The 15,391-nt window shown below is 36.0% G+C and overlaps 1 protein-coding gene across 2 annotated transcripts in view; it reads left to right on the forward strand.

Moving 5' to 3' along the window:
* The window catches only part of KLHL1 (kelch like family member 1), a 456,085-nt gene that overhangs the window by 347,739 nt on the left and 92,955 nt on the right, over positions 1-15,391 (forward strand). For both annotated transcript variants that reach the window (XM_033177586.1, XM_033177587.1), the window contains one exon: positions 11,488-11,712. In XM_033177586.1, the coding sequence (XP_033033477.1) occupies positions 11,488-11,712 (225 nt within the window). The remainder of the gene's footprint in view (positions 1-11,487; positions 11,713-15,391) is intronic.

Below are 15,391 nucleotides of genomic sequence, written 5' to 3' on the forward strand. Positions count from 1 at the left end.
TTCAGAGTGCCAGACTTCCGTAGGGGTTCCTTAGTTGCAGAAATGTTTGTGTAGTGGCTTTCTAAGATGTTGTTGGTTGTAGTAATTTAATTTTGTCAGGTGATGTAATTCAGGCTGCAGTCTACTAGGCAGTCCTTCAGAGTAAGAGGCAATAGGTAGCAGTGGGAGCAGAAGCAACAGAGAAGGAAGAAAAGCACCCTCCCTCAGGATATGTTCGCCTTTAGTCAGGGAAGAGCTGCTAAAGAAGCCCAAGAAACTGTCTCTTTCAGCCCACACTTCCTGGGTCCAGAGGGAAAAACCACTACTGAGTCTGCAGCAGTACACTGAGGTGGGGTGTAGGGGAAGGCGGTGACACGCTTTCCATATCTGTTCCTGGGCTTCGGTGGTATTCCCTTCAGCAGCTGGTGTTATACTTGCATTTTCATTAACTCATGGCGGACTTTGAGTGGCTGTACTCCATCCTCCCTTAGGGACAAACTGCACAAAGGTTTCAATCTCCAGGAGAGTGGCATCTACCTCCTTCTTATTCTTTGGAGCTAAGGAGCACTGTCCCCCAAGTGACCAAAAGAGCAGACTGGGACACCCAGCAATGACCTACACAGACAGATTTCAGGTTCCAAAGCTGCCCTGGCTGCAGTCTTGCCATCTGTAAGAAACCTCAGCTTCAACAACACTCCTCACACTCCAGTCCTGTAATGGGAGAGAGTCTAATTCCAGTGCCAACTGCTGGAGCACTCTCCACGCCCACCACTCATTGCAGCTCTGAAAGTCCTTCTCCCCATTGCAGAGCAAGCTCTCCAGTCCCTTTAGTCTTGAAAATAAAATGCCTGCCATTGCCAGCAGTCACCAAACAACATCTCTACACACTCAGAATGGTGTCAGGTGTGGGATTATAATTGGAGAGAGTGGGGCCCATCTCAGGTGAGCTATATGGGGAGTGTGGTTTGCTCATGTCTCAGTCTAACAACAGCAGTCTAGAAGGTGGTCCTGAAGAGTAAGAGGCAGTAGGTAGCGGTGGGAGCAGAAGCAACAGAGAAGGGAGAAAAGCACCCTCCCTGCAGAGCAGTGGATATTGTCCTAGGCATACCTAGGATGGCCTTATTTCCCTCTCCCTTTTGCTAGGCAGCAGCTGCTGCCATATCATCCTAAGCTCAGGCCAAGGGTGGGCTCGGTCCAGCATTAAACTCTCTAAATGGTACCTTAGACCTGGAGAGGGCAGGGCACCATCCAACCAAACAGTGTGAAAAGAAGCCATGGGGAGTGCAGTCCAATTACAACTGGGTCTCTCATCAGTCCCTTGCAGAGCAGTGAGTATTGTCCTAGATATGCATGGGATGACATGGTTTATCTGTCAGTCCTTGGTCAGGTGACCGTTGTGCTCATGTCAGCCTGAACTCAGGCCAAAGGCAAGGCTCAGCCCAGTATTAAACTCTCAACATGACATATTGGGACTGGAACTAGAGAGGGTCGGAGCACCACCAAGGCATGTAGCATGAACTGTGGAGTGTATGGTCCACTTGCATCTTAAACTGATCAGCAACTTGTAGCAGAGTGGTAAGTACCCTACCAGAGGTTGTCTGGGTGTGCTTATTCGCCCTTGTTCCTCCTAGGATCATTGCAGTGGCTGTAGCCATGTCCGTAGGTCCCCAGTATCTGCACTCTCAAAATGGCTTCCCACTGAGATTACTCCAGGCTCAAATGCCTCTGAGTTTCTGCGTGGGTTCCCTTTCTGGAGCAACATTTCTGGGAATCTTCAGGCAGCTCCATGTATCAAGCATGAGGCCCTAGTTGTTGGTCAGGGGTTTCTCCCATGGCCCAGATCGTTAAAGCCGATTTCTGAGCTTTCTGGGTTTCTATCTTACTGTTTCCCCACATCCAGGATCTCAGTTGGTTTGCAGCTTTCAGTCTGTTCCCAGCTGGGTAAGCTGCCTGGAACACTATCTTTACTTACTACTGGCACTTCCTGTCTCTTCTCTGATGAATCCAAGTGTTCTCTCCTAGATGATCTGTACAGTGTATGTACTTATTACTCTGGTTCGTCTCTGTGGAGGAGGTACACGCTACTTGAGTCTAGTCAGCTGTCTTGATCTGTAGTTCTCTTAAGAATTTATAAGACTGTGACTCCTATCCTGGAAGTTAACTTAAACTCTGTCTTGGTTAATATATGTGAACCCAGAGAACAGAAACAAACATTTATCAAGTTCTGTGGCCATGTGAGCTGTGCTTGAGTAATCAATTCACCTCAAATTCATTCTGGTATAAGGAATAAGACAGGAATCAAGATTTACTTATTTTACTCAAAAGAATAACAAATTATCTTAGTTTTTTATATAATAAGATGTTTTCCATTGATGTGTATAACCACTTTTATTACATTAAAAATACTCATATGTATTAGGGTTATTTCTGGCTTTCATACAGATTCATTAATGTAGCTATTCTTCTTCATCAGTAATTTGGTTTAAAGAAACCTCTATAGTTATATACTTTTTAATATCTAGTAGGGTTTTTTCCCTGTGAGCATCCTATTAGAAATTGTCTGGTTTTAAAGAATTTACTTCCTAATATTATACAGTTGAATTTCCAAAGAAATGTCAGTATAATTTTATAAATTCCTTGTACAAATATCATTATTATTAATATATTAAATGTTATATAATAATAAATTATGCAATAATATCATTCAGAATCAGTGTAGTTTTGGAGTTTTTTTTTTTTTCCACTAATTCAACAAGCATCTCTCAACAGAATTTTAGTGCTGTTTTGTTTTTGGTTTTGGTTTTTTTCATCTAGAGCTGGCATTTACCTTGTTAATTTTATTTTTAGATCATTTGCTCTTAATGGTGCTACCTTAAATAGGTTATTATCTTCTTTCTACTCTCTAAGTGGTTTTAATTTTTATTTAAATATTGTATTGACTTGTATTCTGCTTTTCTAATTTGCCTACTTCTGGAAGTGTTTTATTTTTTCTAAGATTTTAAAGGTAATTATTATTAGCTATTAAGGTGAACTATTACATGTAATACATACAATAGAAATGTGTTCTATATTCTTTGTTCCCTTGGTTATGAGCCAAGAATTAGACTTATTTTTGTACTTCCTCATATCAATGAGATTAGTTTAATAGCAAGCAAAATGCTGGATTTTCAAAATTTATAGATCTGCTTCAACATCTAGCATTAAGTTTAATGACAAACTTCAATTTATATCTCTACACATAACTACATGTCACTCTATTAATATTTTATCAGGGATTGCTATGGAATATTTTGGTTGCTTATTTGGCACATTTAGAATTATTCTGATGATTTAGAAATGTTTTCAAAGCCACTTTTATATAACAAATTACTTAGAAAATAAAGACTTTTATTTGTGCTGGAAAAACATTCCTCCTGCAATGATACATTATATAAGTATAAAAATGTTATACTAAAGCTTTATTTTTCATAGAAACATGAATACATTAAAGTTAATGAAATGCATATACTATAAGACATTGAAAGAATAAGTAATTCTTTATAATTATATTTTTTAAAACTTGAAGTCTTATGTTTTATGGATCATTAAAAAATGTTTTATTTTAAAGTATTCCAAAATGCTTCTCACTATTTACTGCTTTTTAAAAGACAATACATTAAGCATAACAACTTTTTCCTAATGATTTGGTGGCATCAAGGTCACCAAAGTGTTAGGCCAAGCTGTCTTTTAGGTATTATATAATATGGATTTTATCATTTGTTGCTGTTGTTTAATAAACGTAAGTGATTGTTCTATTTAAGTCGATGCATTCTTTTCTCCTGGTTATTTTCTCATTGCCACACATTGCTGCTTTAAATTCTCTTAAATCATTCTACTTTATGGGTTTGGAAAATGGCTTTGAAGTCCAGTTATTAATATTACTTTAAAATTGTAGTTAAAACATTGTGAGAACAGGTAAAGACCTCTCTGGTGAGTTGAATAAGAGAGCGTTATCTTCTTTTTAGGAACTTTTTGTGATATCTCTTGTCGGTTCATAAAACTTTTTATCACTGAATTCTGTGCTGTATGCAAGATAAATGAGGCTGTTATTTGCTTGAATTATAGATATAGGCACAAATTCTGCCAAACTGTAGTGTACAAACATTAATTACTATTTCCCCCCATAAAAAAAAAATTGTATTTGTCTGTATAAGTGAATATCTCCAGAGAGACCCAGAACTGTACTTTGGATAACATCTTGACCATTTTTTCTCAGTTTTATATTTTGAGAAAGGAGTCTACTGTTTGTTTTGTCATCAGGAAAGTAGTTGTGTATTTGTATTATATATAGTATCTTCTGGTTAAATTATTGAATTTGAAAAACCAACGCTTTATAAATTGTAAAAACGCACATTTGAAAGAATTATACTGCACTGCTGCTGTAGCAAATTACCACAGACAAAGTGGCTTAAAACAACTGCCATCTATTACTTCAGAGTTCTGTAGTTTCGATGCCTGGGGTGGCATGTCTGAATTCTCTGCTCAAGATCACAAAAGGCTAAAATCAAGATGTTAGCTAGGCTGTACTCTCATCTGGAGCTCTTCCAAATTTATTTTGATTGTTGATGCAATGTATTCCTTGTGGTTGTAGAACTCAGGTACTGTTTTCTCGCTGGCTGTCAGGTCAGAATCACTCTCAGCTTCTAGAGACCACTTGCATTCCTTCTTATATGGCCCATCTTCAAGCCAGGAACGGTAAGCCAAGTCCTGCTCATGCTTCAAATTCTCTGATTTTCCCTTCTACCAGTAACTGGAGAAAGCTCTCCTTCCCTTTCTACCACTAGGGTGAAAAATCTCTCACTTTCAGGGGATCACATCATCAGGGTCAATGAGATATTATTCCTATTGTAAAGTCAGCAATGCTTTATAGCATAGCAGTTCATGGACTGCTAATTCAACATATGCACAGGTTCTGGAAAATAGGTCATGCAATCTCAGGAAGGGGAATTTTTAAACTTGTACCCACTGCATATATTAATTGCAATTAACTCTTTCTACATCTGGGATAAAGTCATAAAAAGAAGTGTTTCTCAGAGTGGGCTCTAGAGCCAGGTTAATATTGTGGATGTATCAGGTGTTAACTGAGAGACACTGTGCAAGTAATTACAGTTTTCTGTAATTTGTTTTTTATTATGTAAAATTGACACAATAATATGTGTCTCATCAGGCTTTTATAAAATGAAATATACTAATGTAGGTAAAGCCTTTAGAGCAAAGGAAATACTCACTAAATATTATTTATTAATATCTTATTTATAAACTCCCTACACAAAACACCTTTACTCAATATTTAAGAAGAATATTTCAATTAAAATATGCATAAAGTGTTAAGTAGCTCTTAATAATATATGTATCATGAATTCTCTTGGTTTTATGAATACTTCTGTTTAAGGCTAGTCGAGTGAAGTAATGGGAATGGAGAATGAACAAGGAAACCTGTAATTGGTTATGATTGATTAGTTGTAAATGCAATTGCATTCAGACCAGCCTTATGAATACTTTTTATAGAAAATGATCAATGGACATTTCAGGAATTATTTCTAATAACTCAATATCAAAATTTTGATATTACTATAAATGCTATACACCTAGCCCTACCTGACTTCAAACTATACTACAAGGCTACAGTAACCAAAACAGCATGGTACTGGTACCACAACAGAGATATAGACCAATGGAACAGAACAGAGTCCTCAGAAATAATACCACACATCTACAGCCATCTGATCTTTGACAAACCTGAGAGAAACAAGAAATGGGGAAAGGATTCCCTATTTAATAAATGGTGCTGGGAAAATTGGCTAGCCATAAGTAGAAAGCTGAAACTGGATCCTTTCCTTACCCCTTATACGAAAATTAATTCAAGATGGATCAGAGACTTAAATGTTAGACCTAATACCATAAAAACCCTAGAAGAAAATCTAGGTAGTACCATTCAGGACATAGGCATGGGCAAGGACTTCATGTCTAAAACACCAAAAGCAACGGCAGCAAAAGCAAAAATTGACACATGGGATCTAATTAAACTAAAGAGCTTTTGCACAGCTAAAGAAACTACCATCAGAGTGAACAGGCAACCTACAGAATGGGAAAAATTTTTGCAACCTACTCATCTGACAAAGGGCTAATATCCAGAATCTACCAAGAACTCAAACAAATATACAAGAAAAAAGCAAACAACCCCATCAAAAAGTGGGCAAAGGATATGAACAGACATTTCTCAAAAGAAGACATCCATACAGCCAACAGACACATGAAAAAATGCTCATCATCACTGGCCATCAGAGAAATGCAAATCAAAACCACAATGAGATACCATCTCACACCAGTTAGAATGGCAATCATTAAGAAGTCAGGAAACAACAGGTGTTGGAGAGGATGTGGAGAAATAGGAACACTTTTACACTGTTGGTGGGATTGTAAACTAGTTCAACCATTATGGAAAACAGTATGGCGATTCCTCAAGGATCTAGAACTAGATGTACCATATGACCCAGCCATCCCCCTACTGGGTATATACCCAAAGGATTATAAATTACTCTACTACAAAGACACATGCACACGTTTGTTTATTGCGGCACTATTCACAATAGCAAAGACTTGGAATCAACCCAAATGTCCATCTGTGACAGACTGGATTAAGAAAATGTGGCACATATACACCATGGAATACTATGCAGCCATCAAAAAGGATGAGTTTGCGTCCTTTGTAGGGACATGGATGCAGCTGGAAACCATCATTCTTAGCAAACTATCACAAGAAGAGAAAACCAAACACCGCATGTTCTCACTCATAGGTGGGAACTGAACAATGAGATCACTTGGACTCGGGAAGGGGAACATCACACACTGGGGCCTATCATGGGGAGGGGGGAGGAGGGAGGGATTGCATTGGGGAGTTATACATGATATAAACGTCATGCACATGTACCCTAGAACTTAAAGTATAATAAAAAAAAATAAAAAATAAAAAATAAAAAATAAAAAAAATTAAAAAAAAAAAAAACAATTTATCAAGTTTATAAAATTGCACATAAATATATCATATATAGTCTTATATCAAATAGAAAAATTCCTAATATTATTTCAGATTTCTATATATCATGAATGAGACCCACCTTTGAATTACATAAGTACATTAGGTTAAGATACTTTACAGATCCTTTTAGATTTTAATAAATTATAGTATACATTTTACAAAATATTATTACTATATAAAAGCTCACAGAATGACAACATAATTTCCTACTAAAGTTAATGCAACCTTAATATGTTTGTAATGGCAGCGGTCTTGAGTTTAAGAGGAAAAACAATGAGGATATAACCACTCCTAATTATAGTTCTCTATGGCATATGTGGCCATGTGTTTGTTTCAATGTACTTAAATATTATTTAAATTAGTCATATATGCTTATTGTTTGGAGATTGCACATTTTAAAAATCTAGATTTCTGCCTCCTCTTCATAAGTCAAAAAAACCTGGCAATACTAACCCAGAATTTCTAATGGCAACAGCAAAGTGGCAATTGTTATTTTTCAGTGGAGTGGGCATTCTTCGGTTAACAAAAATGGTCAGGACTCTGTCATGCCTGTGGTCACACATTTCATTATATTTTTCAATAAATTTATGGAGTATATATGTGCAATTTTGTTACATGCATGGATCACATTATGGTCCAGTCAGGGATTTAGGTAGTCATCACCTGAATAATGTATATACTATGCACAAAGTAATTCGCCTTCACCTTGTAGGTATATGAGATACTAGTGATGGCTTCATTAACAGAGTAACCCCAAAGTAATTATGTCTTAAAGTAAACTTTCCTTTTGAATCACTTCCAAGTTTATTACATACCACTGCAGCAGTCCACTCTAACTTGTAGTCTGTTTGTAATCTATATTATGATAAATATTGCCTTTGCTCTAAGAGACAACAAAGGCTAAAATTACTCAAAACTGGCTTTCCCTTTTCTTCTGACTCAGAAAATAGCCAGGGGAATACATACACTCTTATAAACAAAAGAAAACAACAGAACTCACAAATTGATAAACTAATAATAATAATAGAATTAGGAGGCTTAGATAGACAGCTAATAAAGTATGTTGGTTAGGAAATTCTATAAAGGATATTATTATAAATAATAATTTTCATTTGAAAAGAGAAAGCCTACCTTAATTTTATTCTTCTTAAAAGCAAGATAAAGCATTTACAATACTTGCTGACATTTGAATAAGAAAATCAATTATATTGGCTAGTATGAGTAAGTTCTACAAATGTAAAAGATCCTTTTACATTTTGTATTGCTTAACTTTATATAACTAAGCAAGATTGAAGACTGAAGTATAAATAGGCCTTGGTTTCTGAGGTAAGCTGAATAATGCACCTCCCCCTCAGAAAAATGTCCATATCCTAAACCCTGGAACCTGTGAATATGTTATGCTACACAGCAAGACTGAGATAAAGCTTGTGAAGGAATTAAAGTTGTTAACCAGCTGAATTTAACATAAACAGATTATTCTACATTATGTCTGATTAAATTGGTATGAGCCCAATGTAATGACAAGGGTCAATGTCAGAGAAATGCAATGTTGCTGACTTTGGGGATAGAAGATGGAGCAACAAGGAATGTGGTGGCCTCTAGAATAGCGGTCCCCAATCTTTTGGGCACTAGGGACTAGTTTGGTGAAAGAACATTTTTCCATGGACAAGGGTGGGGGAGTGGTTGGTTTTGGGGTGAAACTGTTCCACCTCAGGTCATCAGGCATTAGATTCTCATATGGTATGAACAACCTACATCCCTCCAATGCACAGTTCACAGTAGGGTTTGTGATTCTATGAGAATCTTATGCCATGTCTGGTCTGACGAAGATGGAGCTCAGGGTGCTGCTCACTTCCTGCTGTCCGTCCTGGTTCCTAACAGACCACGGATCACTACTTGTCCACGTCCTGGATGTTGGGGACCCCTGTTCTAGAAGATGGGAAAGGCAAGAGAACTGATTTTCTCCTGGAGCCTCCAGAAAGGAATGGAGTCCTGGCAGCATTTTGATTTTAGTGCAGAAAGAACCATTTCAGATTTCTGACCTCCTGAACTGTAAGATAACAAATCTGTGTTATTTGTCACTAAATTGGAAATATTTTTAACAGTAGCCATAGGAAATTAATATAAATTCTAATTTGAAAAATGAAGATGGAAACGAGCTCCTATTTCTGTTGTAGCTACTAAGATAAGTGAGTAGGTCACTTTTGAAGACTGAAGTTACAGGAAAAACTGTAAAGGTTTAAAAATTCTGTCATGTATTGAGATTTAAGACAAATATAGTTTATTTGAATGAGGCTTTGAAATCCAAATCAATTCCTGACTTTTCCTTTTTGAATTGCAACTCCTTTGGTTGCTCAGAAGTCTTAATTTCACTCTTTCCTAACTATTTCCTCTGAGGAGGGTAACTGGACCTCAAATTCCCTGCAAAGGTTTTTAGCAAGGCTTTGGAGGCTGTGGGAACTACAATTGTTCAAATACTTTCTTCCTTGTCCACTCATACCAGAAAATATGAGCGTAATGAGATTGTGTTAATCAGGATTAGATTACATTCTTCTGCTCTCATTGGTCAAATATAGTCACAAGAGACAGATATCTGTGTAAACCCCCTTTCTTTTTTCTTTATCTCTATGCAACTGAGTCTCACTCTGTTGCCCAAGCTGGAGTGCAGTGGCATGATCTCAGCTCACTGCAACCTCGGCCGCCCAGGATCAAGAGATTCTCTTGTCTCAGCCTCCCAAGTAGCTGAAACTACAGGCATGAGCCACCATGCCTGGCTATTTTTTTTTTTTTTTCTTTATTTTTAGTAGAGATGGGATTTCAACAGAGTTCAAGGCCAGGCTGGTCTCAATCTCCTGACCTCACATGATTCACCTTCCTCGGCCTCCCAAAGTGCTCGAATTATAGTCATGAGCCACACTCCAGGCCATCTGTGTATAACTCTTAATTTTTAGTTATGCATTCATATCATATAAAAGTTATCAAGCTTTGAAAATCCAGATGACTTTGAAGTTATTCAAATATGTAGTTTGCTTCAGAATTTTGATTCAAAGGCAAATGAATAAAACATTCAATATTCAATATAATAAATATGTTAAAATATAAAATAAATACATTTGTTTAAAATATTATATATGTTAATAAACAGTATTGAATAACTTGTGTGAAAGTTGCAATTTATTTTTATCCTAACAATAACAATAATTTCCTAATACTTCAAAATTATTTGTATATTGGAATGAATCCATATTTTTAGCAATATCAGAAAGCAGATGTGACATATCTAATTGTTACTGTTACCTTTAAGTAAAAATTGTCATAAATTGTATCATTTTTACTTTAATTAGCAAAACTTCTATTACGAAGGTGTTTGTGTTCATTTAGTTCATTGCTAGCTAGATTCTGAAGAGTAAATGAGTCCACAGAGGAATATATTCCCTAGATTTGCAAACTTTTGTTACAGGTAAAATAGATCATCAGTGCTTAAGTGAAAGTACACAAGAATGTTAATTTCCTTTGTAGAAATGTTTCATGATCGAAGGTGTAATATTGGTGAAGTGAGTCTGAACATTAAGTCAAACACTACATCAAGATCAGTATTTGTCAGCTTATATTATATCATATAAACATTTGGGAGCTCATTCTACACAGCCATTTTTAATGAGAATTGGGTAATTAAACCCATTAAAACAAATCTCACCAGCAATTTAGCTTCTTCTTTCAATTTCTATTTTATTAGTCAGAGTTATTGTATTTCTCAAACTTATATGTAAAAAGCTTTTAGGAAATATAAGCTATATTATTTAGAATTCTAACATGATTGTTCAGGACAGAAGATCATTTTGTAAAATTCTATTAAGCTATTCCCCAGATTATTTTTTAAAAACTGATTTAAAAAGCATAGCAAATATTTGCTTATATATCTTACACTTGACTTTTAAAACCTTCAGTTATTTAAGGCGTATGACAAATTTAAAGAAAAATATGGTAATATTTTATTGAATTAACTTTCAGAAATTATACAAATAATGTTTATAACTTAATTATTTAAAAGGCTTTCATAAGTATTTTTCAAGCAGGGATTATGCTACATTTTTTAATGACAAAAGTGATAGAGGGAAGTTGTAAAATCCACTGACAGAACTGGGTCATGCTCACCAATGTTTCTACCGAATCAATAGTTTAGCATGAGACCATCATGTAAGTCAAACAAGATGAACATTTGTGTCTATTTTGATCATTCATGCCTGCCAAGAAGAGAAAATAAAGTAGTTGAATTACTGCTCCTTTTGTTTTTCTGTCACTTCTTTTAAAAAAAAAAAAAAAAATGAATGTGACAAGAGTGTTTTTACATCTTAATTTGTACCCTGCTTTGGCAGGCTGTTTGTTGGATTTATAGCATTTGGTGACTTTTTGATTTTATGTTTTATTAGGAGCTACAACTATAGAGAAATATGATCTGAGAACAAATTTGTGGATCCAGGCAGGGATGATGAACGGCAGAAGGTTGCAGTTTGGTGTGGCTGTTATTGATGACAAACTCTTTGTAATTGGAGGTCGAGATGGCTTAAAGACATTGAACACTGTTGAATGTTACAATCCCAAAACCAAGACATGGACTGTCTTACCACCAATGTCAACACATAGACATGGTCTAGGTAAGGTCTCTTACTTCATTGATATTACATTTAAAAACATGTTATTGATAATGTAAACATATGATAACATATATTATTGATGCCTGTCTTAGTAAATTTGTGTTGCTATAAAGGGATACGTGAGACTGGGTAATTTACATAGAAAAATTCCTTGGCTCATGATTCTTCCAGCTGGAATATTGGGCCTTTAGTTTCAAAGTTTCCACTCATGACAGAAGGCAAAGGGAGGTCATGTATTCAGACATCACGTGGTTACACAGGAAGCAAGAGAGACGGGAGCAGGTGTCAGGCTCTTTTTAACAACCAGCTCTTGAGGGAACTAATAGAACAAGACCTCATTGCCGTAAGGACAGCACCAAGCCATTCATGAGGGGTCTGCTCCCGTGATCCAAACATCTCGCAGTAGGCACCACCTCCAACACTGGAGATCAAATTTCAACATGAGTTTTGGGGAGACAAACATCCGAACTATGACAGTGTCATCAATTATCATTATCTTTAAGTAAATTATGGGCTTATTTGAAGCATATTTTTTATTTAAATTTCTTGACATCTTCCTGTGTTTGCTAATCTTAATTTAAACTGTTGAGATACATGTTAAAGTTCTCAAAAAGAGTAGACCCGGAGCCATCCTCAAAGCAGATCTCAAGCTGTCCTCAAAGATCATACGATATGTAAAGATGAATACGGAAAAATGAAGTAAGATGGAAAGGCCAAAGTAGTGCAACCCAGAGGGAAAAATAGTTAACGTGGGTTGAGTGAAACTTAAGGTAGCTTTGTCTCACATTATTGAATAAGCAAATCTGTGTCTTTTCACCTAATTGATTTCACCTTGAAAAATCTGTGGGGAAAACGGCAATAAAGATTTAGAGAAAGAGCAACGCATTCTCTGGCACCATAAGTCATTATGATAGGATTTATCTGTTCCCTGCTATGGGGTAACCAGGAACTAGAGATAACTATATCTGGATTCAGATCTCTATGTGCATCTTGAATTTATCACTTTCTATTTGCATGATGCTGGGCCAGCAATAAACTCAGCCTTGGTTTCTTGATTTGCCACCAATTCAAGTATCTAAGCAGACAAAAATATAATAATTGAAATGACTATGAAATCATTTTGTAAATTATAAAGTCCTATATACATATTATAAAGAGCAGCTTAATAAAGGCTAACAGTTCTTGAATTTACACTTTGTCTTATGAGGATTGTAAGGAGAAGTACAAATTGCTTTTTTGTGAAGATCTAAAATACGCCAGCAATTTGACTGATTCTTTTCCTGTATTTAGAATATACATATTAGACAGATAACAGAGTTTAATTGCAAATCCACAGATTTAGACATTCACAGGTAAGCAAAATTAATACTTTTTCAATGTTCATGTTCCCAGCACTGTATTTTGCATTCATATATATTCCACCATCAATCCAAAGTAAAGTTTAAAGAAATTAAATATACACAGATTGATGGGGGAAGAGAGAGAAAAGGAAAGAAAGAGAGAAGGAAAGATGGCTGACAATGCCCTTGTAGAAAACTACCTTTGATTTACATGCCAATAAAAGGTTCAGTCAGTTGAAGCCAGATTGATGGAGGCACAAGATATCTGTGTTCTCTGATGAGACAGAGTGCTTCCTTTATAATGTCATATTCTTTTATGATCAGTTGAACCATAGGAAGTTCGGCATTGTGTATCGTACTCAAATACAGTAAACATCCTTGGTCTAAGATTGCTGATCTTCCAATGTAAAGTTTCAGCCTTTGATTTACCTTCTTCCGTCTTCCAGAGACTTCCATTGCATAGATGTTAATATTCCTTAATCTATCATATTATTAAGTTTTATTTTATATTTTTGTCTTTATCCTTTCCTGATCGATAACTTTGATATCTTAATGTCAATTAAATTTGTTTTTTACATTCTTGCTATCCCTACTTGGTAATTCATTATAATTCCTTTCTTCTTCTTAGTGATTTTCATATTCTCCCTTATCTCTGTTAGGCTACATGCTGTTCCTATTTCATTATAATTGCTTTCTTCTTATTAGTGGTTCTCATATTCTCCCTTATCTCTGTTAGGCTATGTACTGTTCCTATTTCAAATTCCTTCCTGCTTCCTTAACTCTTTATTGCAGATTCATCTTCCTCTTCTCTCCTTCCCTCAACTCTTTTTTTCATTTTTTAATTTAATTTTATTTTTTTTTATTTTTTGAGGTGTAGTCTCGCTCTGTCGCCCGGGCTGGAGTGCCGGATCTCAGCTCACTGCAAGCTCCGCCTCCCGAGTTCACGCCATTCTCCTGCCTCAGCCTCCCGAGTAGCTGGGACTACAGGCGCCCGCCACCTCGCCCGGCTAGTTTTTTTGTTGTTGTTGTGTTTTTTTTTTTTTTTTTTTTTTTTTTTTTTTTGTATTTTTTAGTAGAGATGGGGTTTCACCGTGTTAGCCAGGATGGTCTCGATCTGCTGACCTCGTGATCCACCCGTCTTAGCCTCCCAAAGTGCTGGGATTACAGGCTTGACCCACCGCGCCCGGCCCAACTCTTTTTTTAATCTCTCTCTCCTCTTTCTCTGTTGTTTATCCTTTTACTCCTCTTTTTTTTTTTTTTTTTCCTACTGTTTCTTTCCTGCTCTTCTTTCTGTTCCTTTCTCCCACCATTTCTTAACCCTCTGTTTCTTTCTCTTCTAATGCCGATTAATGGCAGTTGCAGCCCCTGAAATACATAATTCTTTTATGTGAGTACTCATGTGGCCACTATCAGATACTTGGGGTAATTGTGTGAAGGGTTAAGGCATATGATATGTTTTCGTATCTCACTAAAACATTCAGGAGTAGACGGGGGAATTACAGCTGGGCATGAAGCCCTAACCCTGTAAGCTGACTTGCTCAACCTATTTGTTGTTATCTCTAGTATGTAGGCCTCAGGGGTTGCATCTATTTACTTCCATTTGCACGTAAGTCCTCTTGAGATTTTCTTTCTTATCTGTGGATGCCTTAACCTTAGAGCTCTTAGCTTAAATGAGAAGGTAATATTCATGACCAGTAAGTCTGTTTGCTTCTGCTGTTCAAAATTCCTCCTTCAAGCTGGGCTCTGATGGCATTGTGATGTTAACAATCCAATATGGGGTAGTAAAAAAAGAACCTGTCAAGTTTTCCTCCCAGATATTCTCTCAAGGCATATCTCTCAAGATATTCTCTAAATTTTTGTCTTACTCAGAATGTCACAAATGATGTTAGGCTCTCAAATATACACGGTTACTCTCTCTTCCGTATAATCGGCAGAATTGGATTTGAGTGTGAAACCAAGTTTGTGCTAGTTTTCTACTTGTACAGAAACTAAAATGTGTCATTTTATTTGCCACACAATTAATTTGTATCTATGTGTGGTATGCAGTGGTTTTACAAAATTGAATATATAATAACATATTATACATTCAAGTGAAAATAAGCTAAAGTGAAATTTTAAAATTGAAAAAAAATGAAAACTCAAAATGTGTTTTCACTTATCTAGCTTTTCTCCCTTTGATTTACGTAAAAAAAAAAATCTTACATGGTTTTATGAGAAAGGCACATGAGTTCTGTAGTTGCTAAAACTATGTGGTTTTAAAATGTTTCATAGCTATTAATAAGTGATCATTCTGCTGGATAAAGTGACATATAAAATTATATTCATTTAAATTCTGTGAC

This window comes from Trachypithecus francoisi, unplaced genomic scaffold (genome assembly GCF_009764315.1).
Source record: "Trachypithecus francoisi isolate TF-2019V2 unplaced genomic scaffold, Tfra_2.0 Lachesis_group18, whole genome shotgun sequence".
Taxonomy (NCBI): domain Eukaryota; kingdom Metazoa; phylum Chordata; class Mammalia; order Primates; family Cercopithecidae; genus Trachypithecus; species Trachypithecus francoisi.